General features: G+C 43.7%; 1 protein-coding gene across 16 annotated transcripts in view; it reads left to right on the top strand.

The window, feature by feature from the left end:
- Positions 1-15,166, top strand: part of ablim3 (actin binding LIM protein family, member 3) — a 420,986-nt gene that overhangs the window by 370,563 nt on the left and 35,257 nt on the right. For 10 of the 16 annotated variants that reach the window (XM_038795510.1, XM_038795522.1, XM_038795521.1 and 7 more), the window contains 3 exons: positions 1,171-1,305; positions 6,114-6,190; positions 12,699-12,846. In XM_038795510.1, the coding sequence (XP_038651438.1) occupies positions 1,171-1,305; positions 6,114-6,190; positions 12,699-12,846 (360 nt within the window). The remainder of the gene's footprint in view (positions 1-1,170; positions 1,306-6,113; positions 6,191-12,698; positions 12,847-15,166) is intronic. The other 6 variants (XM_038795520.1, XM_038795518.1, XM_038795512.1 and 3 more) reach the window with 1 other exon arrangement.

Here is a 15,166-nt window from a genome sequence, read left to right as displayed (position 1 = left end):
GCGAGGGTTCTCTCAGAGGTGGCAGCCGTTTGTCAACTTTCTCGGGGAAAATTAAAATATTAGCAGCAGCAATCCGTAGGGGGGGTAGGGTGGGGGAGGGGGGGTGAGTGCTTCATTGGGATGGTATGGGAAGACTTGTTCACGTGGGGTAAAGTCTATTTAATTGTTATTGTATATTCTCTTTTTACACTATGTTAATGTTCACTCTAGTTTGCTTTGTTATTGTTGTTACTACTGTTTTATTGTGAAAAATTCTGCAAAACCTTAATAAAAATACTTTCAAGAAAAAAAGAAGCTCAACAAAATCCGGGAAAAAGCAGCCTACCTGATCGGCATCCACCACATTAAATATCCACTCTCTCCACCACCAGAAAACAATGGCAGCAGTCTGCATAACTCACACGTTGCAAAGCTCTTTTGAAGGTATCTTCCAAACGCTGATGTCCCTTGAAGAGCAAGAGACCATGGCCAGGATTTTCCGATCCCGTGCTGGGTCGGAGAATCGCTGGCGGGGCGGGTGAATCGTGCCACGCCACTCCGACGCTGGGCCGCTGATTCTCTGGCGCCTGCGGGGTCGCTGCCATGCCGGTCGGGGGCCGTTGAAAGTGGCCCCCCGGCGATTCTCCGCGCCTCGACAGGCCGAGTGCCCGGAGTAGGTTACGTATGGTCCTACCCGGCGGGACCTCGGAGTTCTGGCTGCAGGGGCCATCCTGGTTGGGGGGGGGGGGGGGGATACGACTCCGGGAGCCTCCACGGTGTAACTAAAATATCTTTTACCTTGCCAAATAGCCTATCTGGTAAGGCCACTGTCTCATGTGGCCCTCCGTTGTCTGTAGGTTCTATTCCAGTCTGTGCTGTGTTAACTGATGTTAGCTGGGCAGCAGATGTCTGAAACAATCCTGACAATAAGCAGGGCACGATGAAAATCAGCCAGGCCCTATTCATGTTTGTTTTTCCGTTTGTGTCAATGTGAGTGACAGCTGTATATATGAATTATTAACTAACCGCAGTCAACTTTCAGGAGAAAAAAGAGAATAAGAAGAGAAAATATTAAAATGTATCAAAAATGTATGGATGTGGAGCAAAATACTTTCATGAGTACATAATCTGTTGACTGAAGTGCACGAAGGATAGAATGATTTTCTACACTGTGGTTTGTTTCCTTCTCAGAATATGTGTACATAGCAACAAAAAGCAAAACCAGTGAGGATATTGTTCAATCTGCAAGATATCCAACAGCTTATTCTCCAGACATCTTCCAGCAGTCAGAGTCAGAATACTGGCCTTCCCCAGCTTCACCCAAAGGTAGGCATATAAATTGGTGCTGATGTTCTTTTGATGGGATCACACTTTGTAATAATGCAGTGGGGGAGAGGCGGATGGAGGATGCAGTAGTTGTGAAGGGGAGAAATTGAAATTATTTTTGGATTGGCAGTGGGAAGAAAGAATAACTCTTATTAACTGCAGACTATTAAAAGTCATCAATGAAAGTACTATTTTGCTGAATTCATTCATTATTCTGCGTCCCAGCAGTTGTTGTGTGGGCAAGAAGATTGTGTGAGATGAAATGCATTTTCAAATAGCTGTCAAAAGAAATTAAAAAAACATAAACCAAGATCTGCTCCAAGAGTGAACTCAATAGTTATGCAATCAGTTCAAACACTTCAGCATTGCATTTCTCCCAAGCTAATGCAGTATGTGCTGTGCTAAAATCTGTATCACACACATCTTGTTCAATATTAATAAAAGTAAGCATTCGGATTTTCCCAGTTAATTTAAATAGAAGTATGAATTAAATAAAACTGAAGCTATGTATTGGACATCCCCATTGATTAATAAAGAGCACTACACTGAACCACTAGGGCAACTTTGTGAGATTGGTATTACTGTGCTTGTGAATTATTTTCAACGCAGACGTGCACAAGAATGTCAAGAGAAGGTGATAATGAAATACTCCGCTGGCCCTCAAACAGAGGAGTTATCATAGACGTTACAGTGCAGACGGAGGCCATTTGGCCCATCGGGTCTGCACCGGCTCTTGGAAAGAGCACCCTATCCAAGCCCACACCTCCACCCTATCCCCATAACCGAGTAATTCCACCCAACACTAAGGGAAATTTTGGACACTAAGGGCAATTTAGCATGGCCAATCCACCTAACCTGCACATCTTTGGACTGTGGGAGGAAACCGGAGCACCCGGAGGAAACCCACGCACACACGGGGAGAACGTGCAGACTCCGCACAGACAGTGATCCAGGCCGGGAATCGAACCTGGGACCCTGGAGCTGTGAAGCAATTGTGCTAACCGCTATGCGACCGTGCTGCCCTTGCTTATACTTGCTGACAATTTTTTTTTAAAAGGTCAACTGAGATTGTTAAATTTCATTGATGTTGGAATGTAGCTCCCATGGGCGTGGAAGTACATTGAGGTGTCATGGATCTATAAAGCATCTCATGATGTTCTCTGTTTACTGTTATAATCTGCCCGGATCCTATTAGCTGGGGACAGTCGGTCACCCCATGTGGTAATTTTGATTTATTGACAACCCGAGAATACAAAAGAATCAGCAATATGCCAAAAAAAATTCACAAGGCACCAAAAACAAAAACCACCAGCTCTCAAGCCAACACACAACCAACCACCAAGGAGTTTAATATTTAAGAATATTACATGAAACAAATTCTAAATCTCAAAGGATTTAAACAGTAGAAGACTAGTGCAAAAGCATGTAATTTTTTATCTTGAGACCGAACTGGCTTAAAATTAGGCAATTCGCTATACTTTTTGTTACGATCCCCCTAAAAATCGATAATTTCTGAAAAAGAAATCTCTCAGTGACCGATGAGAAGAACCGAAGGACAAGGTTTCACATCATAACAATATTACTCTAACAAACACCTAAAACCAATTCTGCTAATTATTATTCAGCAGATAACTAGTACACCAAACTAAAGGAAAGGTACTTCCTCACTAACTTACAGCCGAAATATTCTTTATGAAACATTTTTACTTCACATCACACTCCAAGCAGATATGACGCAATACAAGATTAAATCCCAAATTAATCACAGCTTTACAGCAGGATCACCTCTCCCTGCCAATCCAGGTTCAATCCACAGGTGTCCTTCAAAAATAATTCCACTCAATCTGCGTTATACAGAAACAACCTCCGCGTGCTAAACTGTCAAATCTGTTCCACTACTTATTTATATTTTATGTTTTTTGTGTTTAAATGAACTGTACGGCTGTGTCATTTCTGTTGCTGCGGTGTTGGCCTCTTGGTCAGGTCGTTTTTGTCAGAGAACTGTTTCTCAATTGACTCATCTGGCTAAATAAAGGTTAAATAAAATTAGTAGATAAGCCAGCAAGGCTCACCTGGGCTGCTCCTTGTTCCTTAAATCTCCAAAATTCAGATCCGTTCTGTCACCTTTCATTCTAACAGCTTTCATTCTCCTGTACCAGCCTCCCCGAACAGGCGCCGGAATGTGGCGACTAGGGGCTTTTCACAGTAACTTCATTGAAGCCTACTCGTGACAATAAGCGATTTTCATTAACAGAAAACTTTTACAAGCATTCTACTTAATTGTTAGCATAACAACATTTCACTCTGCGCTTCACAGCCATAGCTGCTGCTTCTCCACACATAGTAATTCCTTTCCCTCTCTCTCTCTCTCTCTCCGTGGCACAGGTTTTCGTGCCTCTGTCCATGTCAGAATGGAGGCATGAGGAATTCAAAAATGGTAAACAGGACCCAATTCCAGGATTACCACCCCCTTTCCGGAGCTCCTAATTTTAGATGGCGTAGGATAAGGACACAGGTATTACACCATTGCCATGCCCTCCCATGCCTGCCAGGCTCCATTTTGGAGGTTGGGCCTCCCATCCCCTGCAATATTTGTGGGGTCGGGTTAAGTTCTCAATGATTTGTGGTTCACAGCCCTTCAGAGGATCATGAACCATAGTCTGGATTCGGGAACATTTTTAAAGATAAGGTCGAAAGGCCTTTCCAATTCACTTCATGCCCCCTCCAAAAACAAAGAAGAATACAGCACAGAAACAGGCCTTTCGGCCCTTCAGGCCTGTGCCGATCACGTGTCCTATCTAGACCAACCGCCTGTATCCTTCTATACCCTGTCTGTTCATATGCCTATCCAGATAATTCGTAAAGGTCGCTAACCTATATCTGCCTCAACAACCTCACTTAACAGTGCATTCCAGGTCACCACCACCCTCTATGTAAAAAACATTCCCCGCACATCTCCACTGAACCTATCCCCCCTCACCTTGAACTTGTGCCCCTTTGTAATTTTCAATTCCTCCCTGAGAAAAAGCCTCCACAACAGTTCACCCTATCTATACCCCTAATAATTTTAATAAGCTTCTGTCAGGCTTTATATACTTATCCATAGGAATAGAAGTGGCATGTTGAATGAGTAGAGGTGTGAGAGCCTAAAATATAAGCAAACAGTTGAGATGAAGTTCCAGAAAACGGAGTCGGGCCTTTTAAACATACTGCCTTGACACTCGGTTGCCCTTGTAGCCACCTCTGATCTGCTTCCTGGGTCACGAGCCTAACATCTATTCCCACCCCCACCTCACTCAGAAGTGAAAATTTGGTCTGATGAAGCACTCGCTATTGGGATGGACCTGCTAAGCTGGGAAATTTCCAACTCTACCAATATGTCGCGAAGATGATAATCCTGCCTCAAATACCTGTGTCTTTCTTCAGATGTCCTTTTTTTTCTGTGTTCAGATGTGAAAACAGTCACTTGATTTTCAGTAGGTTTTGGTTTGGGTTTCTTTCTCCCATGACAATCAAATCACATGAGTCTCTTTCTGGGCAGAAGATTAGTATGATCATCATTTGCCTATCAAGAACATTCTGTTTTACCTTAAGTTAAAAGAGACATTTTGAAACATGTCCATCTTGTAAAGACCTGCATTCATAACATTTCCAGATCCTTGTTTCAAATTTTGGATTTTAATATTTCTGCGAGTGCATTTTCTCTGCTTTTGAACAAATGTTTTGTAATTAGCATCCTGTTGTGATGTCAAATTGTCTTTTATTGTACAATGTTCTACTTTTTTGCATATTATGTACAGTTGAAAGTTAGCTGCCCCCCATAGGTTCTATTTTCATTGTTCTGTAACAAACACTTACAGCAGAGCAGAATAACACAGCCATAATTAATCATTATTAATCTATGGCTTGTGCTACAGAGTGCATGTTAATTATAGTGGATTTACTGCCTAATTCACAAGAGAATATTTGAGCCAAAGGTAAATGCAAATACCATTTAGAAACAATAGACTTTTTGTAGCATCGACGTGCAGTGATAAATACACTTTCAAGTAAATCACAGCATTTGTCAGAGGGTAAAGTTAAGGTCATGTTGGAGCAAGCAGAACCATATCACAAAGAGCTCAAACATGTGGGAGACATTGATATCTCGCAATGGGCACAGCTCCAGTAACTGGGAAAAAAAGATTGATGGAGCTTAAGTTGCTCTCCTTGGGGCAGGGAACTTTGAAGTGAGATAGGGTGCAGTATTTACAATTACTTCAGGGTTTAGCAATAAGGTGCACCAATGAGTCGCACAGAAGTGATTCTGGGGATCAGATCTAATGTGAGGGTATAACTGGATTGTGGAAAAGATTGTTTTTATTGTTCACAGTGATATCCAGAATAAAAGATTTAGTGGTTTATGGTAACAATTTAAAATTTAAAAAAGAATTGGATAAATATTTAGAAAAAGATTATGGGCGGGGTTTGCCGCAGTTCATACCAGTGAGAAATTCCTGTCCCATACCGGGGAACGGGTTTCTCTGCGATGATGGGTGCTGTCTCTAGGAAATCCTGTTGAGAACCGATCCCGTTGGCGGGCTCAGCGGGGTGGTGGGTAAATCCCTCCCTATATTTATTATAAATCCAGAATTTGATGGATTAAGTCACGATGGAATAAGATTGCAGAATAGAGGTTAAATGACAAGAAAAGACTGAGAGGAATGTTGAGCTAAATGGGTCAGAAAGCACAGCGTATACTATTTTTTGGCCCCTCTCCTAGTCTACTGATTAGTAAAGACTTTTAATATAAGTGCTTTGTTTTTCAGCTTCTAGATCAAGTCGAAGATCTTCATCTGGTGCAGAGGATGATAGCCAAAATATTTGGGACCAGGGTATTCAGAGGGTATGAACTTTATCTCCACTGTACAGTTTCTGCTTATGCTTATCCAAATGCAAACAATGATATTGCATGAGGAAGGATAGAGTTTCAGTTATCGATTGGTCTTGATGCACATCAAGGACAAATCCATTTACACACTAAAGTATCTTAAATTACTAATGTCATGTGCAAACATCAAGAAGATCCCAAAGGCTCCAAATACAGTTCCCGATGAATGTGTTTTTTTTAGATTTAGTGTACCCAATTCAGTTTTTCCAATTAAGGGGCAATTTAGCGTGGCCAATCCACCTAGCCTGCACATCTTTGGGTTGTGGGGGCGAAACCCACGCAAACACAGGGAGAATGTGCAAACTCCACACGGACAGTGACCCAGAGCCGGGATCGAACCTGGGACCTCGGCGCCGTGAGGCAACAGGGCTAACCCACTGCGCCACCGTGTTGCCCCCCATTCCTGTTGTTCGCTGCAAACTCAACCAAGATCTGGAATTAAAATAGTAAAGAGAAAGATGTGCTGCAGAGATTGAGTCTGAAAATTTTCAGAAACAATCACGAGTGCGTTTTACACAATATTCATGATTTTCTGGTCCGCCCGACCCAGAACTGGAAATTCCTCCCCAAGGTCAACAGACGCTTCACTGACGGTCAGATTATCCATCCCGCCTGCGACGTGTATCGTGGCAGGCAGCAATGGGAAACATAGACAGTATATGTTCAAAGAAATTAACATGAAACATCACGCACGTAGAAAATCAGCAAAATATCTATTATAAAGTACAATTGGAAAATCTACAGGAAAGGTCAAATTTGTAAAACAACTTTGCTCCTGCTTCTTCAACCCTATCTTTTCCTTCCCTGATTTTCTGAAGACTATATCTCGTGCTAGGGTATCATAACCCTAGTGTATTCCAAAAATTCCCAAATGAAAATAGTTTGTATTTTCATCAGGGACCAAATGAGAAGAGTGTTTGCTGCACTGCATTCTGCTGATGGGAGAGAATGAAATCTGATTTTTAAATCATCAGAACCCCTAAATACCTGTGCATTTCATCCAGCAATCAGCAAAATACTGCTTGTAATTCTTTTGACAATGACAGTCTCTGCAGAATACAAAATTGACACTTTTCAGGACATCATCTTGTTGAGAGCAGAGCAACATTTTGTTTTCAAATGTAGCAATCTCCATCTGGTACTGACATCTTCAGCATGCACATATCACATTGAAAATCACACTTTTAATACTATGATAGCTAAAGTAAATTCCAATTTCCGCATAGTAAAAAAAAGTGATGAAATCCTGCATTTCTTTAAATATGAAGAACACAAGGCAGCTGCCAACAATGCACCAAGTCGCTGACAAGACTGTGTTACTGCCTGCAGGTCATGGTACCATCATTAGTGATAATTGTATGGGTGTTGTCCGAAGACTGTAATGAACTTTCTTGCTGTGGTGATTTGTGGTGATTGTCCCTTTAATGGCAACACAGCAGAAGATGGTCACCTGGCTTGAGGGACCAATTAGGACGAAAGTGGGTAATCATCAAGAGGATAAAGTCCTTTCTCAGGCAGAAGACATATAGAAGACATGTAGGGACTGGAGTAGCCGGTGGAATGCTCTCTGGCAGCCTTGAGGCTGCTGACCTCTGTCGAGTTTTTCTTATTCATAAACATCTTTCGTGTTTCTAATGGAGTCTGTGAACGTGCATCATCCCACCTGGCGACAAGGATAAAATGGATCATGATGACACAGCCTCCCAACATCTGTGAGTATCCTGTTTTAATTGAAGTCTGAAGAAAAAAAGTACTCAGCCGAATGCTTGTCTTTGGGCAAATAGACACATTTGAGATGTTGAGATATTGACAGACCATGAAGGATGGATGCAGAGTGGACCAGGATTGGCAGGTACAGTCAAAAGTTTAGAACTATATGAAAAAAAGGAGAAAATAGCCCTCAGAAGGAGGAGCTGTAACTTTGAGTTTAAGGAAAATAGAACTTGGGTTAAAGAAAAACACAGAATTGCTGTAAAGTTGTTAAAAAGAGAAGAACGCGTAGAGAGCAGTGTTTTCAGTGAAGAAGAAGAAATGTCCCATGGAGCTGTCGCAAGTCCTTCAACTGAAGATGCTGAGATTGACGGGCTCGTTATCCGAGCAGAGCCTGTGGGGTCCCGTGGTAGCAGTCCCTGCACTGAGGGGTTGCAGGCAGCCAAGTTCTAAAGTTTTAAAAAGAAGTCCCAAACCTGTTTTTATTAAAAAAAAGTTAGAGTTAAAAGAAAACAGTCCCAAACAGACCACACTGGATCGTCTGTTGAAACCGACAAGAAAAACCAGCACACCAGGGAGAGGAGGGAGAAGGACTCTCTGAATGGCCAAACAGAAAAAAAGCTGCAGAGGTCACTGGAAGAGCTTTCCATAAGTCAGGGAATTTTTTTTAAGTTTAAAAAAAAGAACAGCCAGGTTCATGCCAAGGTTCCAAAAGGGCAGGAAACACACAAGAGAAGCTTGTGACAGCTCAGTGAAAAAGAATGACAGTCTTAAAGCAGTAATTCATTTAAAGCGGGAATTCATTTGTAGCAATAATTCATTTAAAGTGGCAGTACGTCTATTGTGGCAATGCAGTTAAAGCTGCAACACAAGAAGGAACAAATGGCTATGAACAGGAAAATTGGAGAAGATCCCAGTTAGAGAGCAACTCTCAAACAAGGTCCATAAACAACGAAGACCTCAAAGATGAGGCAACAGAAGACCTCAGAGGAGGTAATGAAGTCCTCAAAGAAGAGGCAATAGAAGACCCCAGAAGGAGGGCAATGAAAGACGCCAGAAGAAAGGTAACGTGAGACCTCACAAGAAGGGCAACAAGAGAATTACAGAATAAAAACAAGTCAACACTTTGTTGGAGACAAACCTGACCAACAGTGAAGCCAAAGGCATTTAACTGAAGTTCAGGCAAGTAGAAATGAAGAATCCATCTGTGAAATGTAAATGTCCAATGAGAACATGATGCATTCTACTCGGAAGAAACACATTAAAGACTTCAAAAGAAAGTAGGAACTATTGAACATAAAGAGGAATCAGCAAAAAAAGAATTAATGCTCCAAAGAAGACATTAAAACAAGATGAAATGAGTGATTGCAAACTTGGAAAGTAAAAAGTTGCAAACATTTACAGAATGAAGTTAAGAAGATGAAATTAATGAGACAATGGAAAGCAACTAGAAAGTAAGAAAACATCCAGTGAAGAATTGAATTGGGAGAATAAGAGCATAAATATGGAATTAACCAAAGAGGTAAAAACATTGGGCTCAATCCAAGGGCCACGCTGCACCGGAAAAGTAGCTCGCCGTGGTGCAGTGTGGCCCTTGAAACCCGGGAGACCAGGCTCACCCAGCCTCAAGAGATCCTCCGCCATCTCACGGGCCTTTGCAACGTGAATCCCACCTACAATGGGCAGGATCACTTTTTAGCAAATCTGCATATTAAAGCGAAGCAGTAAACCTCACTTTAATGTGCATATTCCTGAGGTACCTGAGGCTTTCGGATTCAAGCCCTTCGTCCCAGAGATGGGGATCAGACGGAACAGCACTTGTGGGGGTCTCCCAGGGGATTAGAGGCCCGCAGCTGCATGCCTTGCACTGCTGGTGCCCCCTGGGTACCCTGGCAGTGCCACCTGGGTGCCAGGCTGGGATTGCCAAGGTGCCCATGTGGCATGGGCACTGCCAGGTTGGCACTGCCAAGGTGCCAGGCTGGCATTTGTCTGGGCACGCGATCAGGCCGGGGTTGCCCGGCGTGGGTGTGGGGAGGGGGGCAAGGGTTTGAGCGGGGCGGGTTTGAGGGAATCTTCGGGAACACACTCCCATAGTGTGTTCAGGCTGGGGGGGGGGAGGTTGGGAATTGTTTCAGGGGTCCTGGAGATCAGGACGTCATTTAAAAATGGAATCCCGATCTCTTGCTACAATGGGGAGTTCCAGCGAGTGGAGCTCCCCATTGTACAAAACAGGCTATAAGCGGCCTTGGCCATGTGTTCCCCTTTAGACTCCTTACTCAACACGATTCGCGTTGAATAGCCATGTGTTACTTGGCACTGTGAGCGCTGGGAAACACGCGGCTAAATGCGCTTGCTGGTGGACTTTGTACCCTTTGGGAGAATCATGCCCATTGAAATTGACAGCAGAATCAGCAATTCAGACAGAGAAGGAAACTGAGATTGTGTGCCAGAGTATGATTGCTGAACTGGTCACACAAATGGAAAAGCAGCAAGCGTGCATACAACAGCTCCATACAAGACTATATTTGGAGCTGTACATATTTAAAGCCTACCAGTTAAAGTGTTTTTGTTTAAACACACAAGCCTCAAGATCTTATCAATGAGCCATCACCACTGCAACAATAAAGAAATCCATATTAAGTACATAATATGACATGGTGTCATAATCCAAAACTTTGATAGTGGATCACGTTAGATCCCTGAAATTATTGTCTCTGGGACCGGACTCCTGTCGTACCCAGTGGACATGGAGGACGGATCGTTCGTAAACACATGGATCACATGAGGAGTAGCGAGACACTCCAACAGTGGTGTTGCCATCAAGAATGTTTTTGAACCTTAAGCACCAGAGAACCTGACCAACCGGTGTCTCCGTGGAAACAAGTAGCAATGAACTCTGACTGTGCCAGAAGAGACACCCTTTATTACAGTCCCTGTTCATGTAAATCCTGTGGAAGCATCTCGCACTACAGAATTACAGAAAGCAAGAAACAGAAAGTCCTCTCAAAGGCTCAATTTATAATTGTCCAATTCGTGTACAATGTTTAGTTAGAATTTAGGACCGAGTAACTAAGTTATTGAAGATTATATAAAGGAGTTAAAGGAGGAAAATGTCTGGTGACATCTGGTGTTAGGGGCAGCAGGGTAGCATGGTGGTTAGCATAAATGCTTCACAGCTCCAGGGTCCCAGGTTCGATTCCCGGCTGGGTCACTGTCTGTGCGGAGTCTGCACGTCCTCCCCCTGTGTACGTGGGTTTCCTCCGAGTGCTCCGGTTTCCTCCCACAGTCCAAAGATGTGCGGGTTAGGTGGATTGGCATGGCTAAATTGCCCGTAGTGTCCTAATAAAAGTAAGGTTAAGGGGGGGTTGTTGGGTTACGGGTATAGGGTGGATACGTGGGTTTGAGTAGGGTGATCATGGCTCGGCACAACATTGAGGGCCGAAGGGCCTGTTCTGTGCTGTACTGTTCTATGTTCTATAATGTACCTTTAAGGGCAACACGACTCTGGAGGATCACTGGTCATGAGGGACCAATTGGGGAAGAGAGTGGATAATTGCCTCAGGGAGAGGAGTCCTCTCTCAGACAGAAGACACCTAGAAGACATATAGAGATTGGGGCAGCCGTAAGGCTTCTGGCCTCAGTACAGTTTATCTTTTTAATAAATACCTTTTGTGTTTCCACTGAAGTCTGTGAGCATCCATCATTACACTTGCCATCTCAGCAGTATAGCAAGGCTTCTTTCCAGTACAGTGGCTTATGTCAAAGCAGTGTCTGCCAGTGACCATCATTTAATTCTGGATTTAAACTGCTTTTGTATCCCCTTGTTATATATTAGTTCTTCCCCACATTCAGAGAACTGTATTTATAAATAAAAAATACATTTATACAGTGTCACCCAATTAGGTCTGGAAGCTAATGGTGTTGCCTTACAATGCAGAGGTCAATGCCCAGCAGGACTTTCAGCAAATCAAAATGATTAAAATGAACGGCCACCATGAATCAATTATGATTCTGTCATGGTTTGGTTTAAAATCTATAGCCTGCTCAATTTGGATTTCACTGAACTGCGACTTTTCCTCAAGGACTTTTGTAAGTCCTTCATAATATAATCTCTATTGTCACAAGGAGGCCTACATTAACAATGCAATGAAGTTACTGTGAAAAGCCCCTAGTTGCCCAATTCCAGCACCTGTACGGGTAAATGGATGGGAGAATTCAGAAGGGCCAAGTTACCTAACAGCACGTTTTTGGGGATTTGTGGGAGGAAAACGGAACACCCGGAGGAAACCCACACAGACACAGGGAAAACGTGCAGACTTTACACAGACAGTGACCCAAGCCGGGTATCAAACCGGGGACCCCGGAGCTGTGAAGCAACAATGCTAACCCCTGGTGCTACCGCTCGCCCATACAGTTACTTTTGGGGAATGGAGGAGCATAGACCTGTATTTATAATATGCACAGTTTTTCATCCATTTTCATTATGTTGATATATTTTGATGAGAGTCTTGAAATACTTATTGTGGCTATTAACCGCTAATAAACTACTAGTGCAAGATGCAGTCATTGTGTGCCAAATAGTATTCATCGCTGACTTCATTGATATTAATGAACATGCATGATCAGCATGCTCTTGTTAAATTCATTGATCAGTACTGCTTATAAGTAGATTTACATATTTGTGGCTTGAGATGATTAATCAAAATTAGGGCTTTATTAAAGGTAAAATTTGAATTAATTACTTTTGTTCTAGATACAAAGCGGCATTAACCGACTAATTCTGAAGGAGGAGATGAAAGCCAGATCAGGGACTTATGATAATGACCCCTGGTCAACACGCAGCTCGACAACAAGTAGGGAATATCTACAGAACATAGGCTACGATTCCCCGATGAATGGATGTAAGTAACCTGTAGGTTTTATAAGCAAGCCTCAATTCATTCCTAAATAAAAAGGCTGGAATATTTTCCTGGTTCGGTCACAATCCCAATGACAGCCTCCATTCCAAGTCAGAATGCTGGAAATGGCTGTGGGAGGACATCAGTCACAATCTTCCTGGAGGTACCCGTTTAAAAAGCTGGCTCCAGGAGCCTGATCTAATTAAGGGCAGCAGGCAGACTACGAAAGTGAGAGGTCCAGAGCAGCCTGTTGTGGTCCAGGATTTAGAGAACCCCGAAGTGTATAATGGAGTTCACCTGACCCACAATGTTAAATAGATTTTGGTTATGGGGAAAACAAGGGCCCACTTTACAGGTGTGATGCAACAGAGAACTAAGAGTATTTTTAAACAAAAACAATGTTTATTCTTTGAACCCAGTTAACATTTTATAAACATAGAGTGAACATCTTCGCAACCATCAATTAAAATACACCCCCCAAAGAATACAGTACTCTATAAGACATCCATAAGTCAAAAACCCTTTTTACAGAAGGACAGCAGGTTTAAATTCTCTACTGAGAGCAGTTACCACTTTGAAATCACCAATTGAACATTCTTTAGCTTGCAGAGATTCATACACATCTTGCTGTGACTCCAGCTGGTCCAAATCTAAAACGAAACTAAACAGAGCCACAAAGCAGCTTTTCAGCTCAAAATGAACGTGAAAGACAGAGGCGCGATTCTCCGCTCCCCACGCCGGGTGGGAGAATCGCGGGAGGGCCGGGCGACTAATTACACGATCCCCTGGTGCCCCGCACGATTCTCCCACCCCCCACCCGGAAGAAACGTCGCTCGCCGTTTTTCACGGCGACCGCCGATTCTCCGACCCGGATGGGCCGAGCGGCCTGCCGTTCGAGACCGGTACACGACAGCGGCAACCACACCTGGTCGCTGCCGTCGTGAACATGGCGCCAAAAGCTGGATTGAAGCTTGTGGGGGGCGGAGAGTGGAGCGAACACCACGGCCGTGCTCAGGAGGTGACTGGCCCGCGATCGGTGCCCACCGATTGTTGGGCCGGCGTCTCAAAGGGACGCACTCTTTCCCCTCCACCGCCCCGCAAGATCAAGCTGCCATGTCTTGCGGGGCAGTGGAGGGGAAGACGGCAACCGTGCATGCGCAGGTTTCAGCCATCGTGACGTCAGCCGCGCATGCGTGGGTTGGAGCCGGCCAACCTGCGCATGCGCGGCTGACGTCACTTAGGCGCTGCCGTCGCGTCACTCTCGGCGCGCCGGCGGCTGAGAGTTACGGAGCGCCGCTCCTAGCCCCCCGGGTGGGGGTGAATAAGATGAGAGGAGCGGCCTCCCCGATTTTTCGCGGGCGTGGAGAATTCGCCCAGAGAGACAGCCCAGCTCCACCCACACTCTGACATCACTGCTGCCATTTCAGAAACACACATTTCTTAAAAGGCCTCTTACATGACACCAACCATCAAGAAAAAAAAACCCATCAACTCCAAGATGCTTTCATTTTTCACCTTTTCATTTTCTGTTAGGAAATATTAACAGTAAAGATTGTTTGTGTTTAACAGAACAAACACGGAATCATTTGTACTAACATAGTCCATTTTAGTTCTTCTTCCTGTAACTCGTCATCACATTCATGACAAAGCATCGGCTATCACGTTTTCTCATCCTGCCACATGTATTATTTTTAAATGAAATGGCTGTAACAATAAGCTCCATCAAAACAATCTTGCATTGTTATTCCGGAATCGCTCCAAAAACATCAATGGATTATGATCAGTATATATCATTGTGTCAGACTGATTGCTGGTCACATAAATTTGAAAATGTTGCAAAGCCGGCACCAAGCTCAAAGTCTCCTTCTTAATCGTTGAATACTTCCTCTGGTGAGGATTCAATTTCTTTGAAAAATAACAAATAGGCCATTCGACACCTTCGTCGTCGTCTTGTGGAAGCAACGCACCTACGCCCACATCACATGCATCAACAGCCACTTTGAATGGTTTTGGATAATTTGGGAAAGCTAACACAGGAGCAGTGGTTAACACTGCTTTTTGACACTCCGCTGTCCACTTAAATTTGCTACGCTTCTTGAGCAAGTCCGTCAGTGGAGCGACCACACTGCTAAAGTTTGGCACAAATTTCCAGTAGAATCCACTCATGCCAAGAAATCGCATTATTTCCCTTTGTGTCGAGGGTATTAGAAACTCCCCAATAACTTTTTGGTTTTCACATCCTGTGGGACCATTCGACCCTGTCTGATTGTACGGCCAAGGAAAGTGACTTGGGCTTTTCCAAATTCACTTTTGGCGAGGTTTA

Source organism: Scyliorhinus canicula, chromosome 4, assembly GCF_902713615.1.
Source record: "Scyliorhinus canicula chromosome 4, sScyCan1.1, whole genome shotgun sequence".
In the NCBI taxonomy this organism is placed as follows: Eukaryota; Metazoa; Chordata; class Chondrichthyes; order Carcharhiniformes; family Scyliorhinidae; genus Scyliorhinus; species Scyliorhinus canicula.
This window is presented reverse-complemented; position numbering and strand designations above follow the sequence as displayed.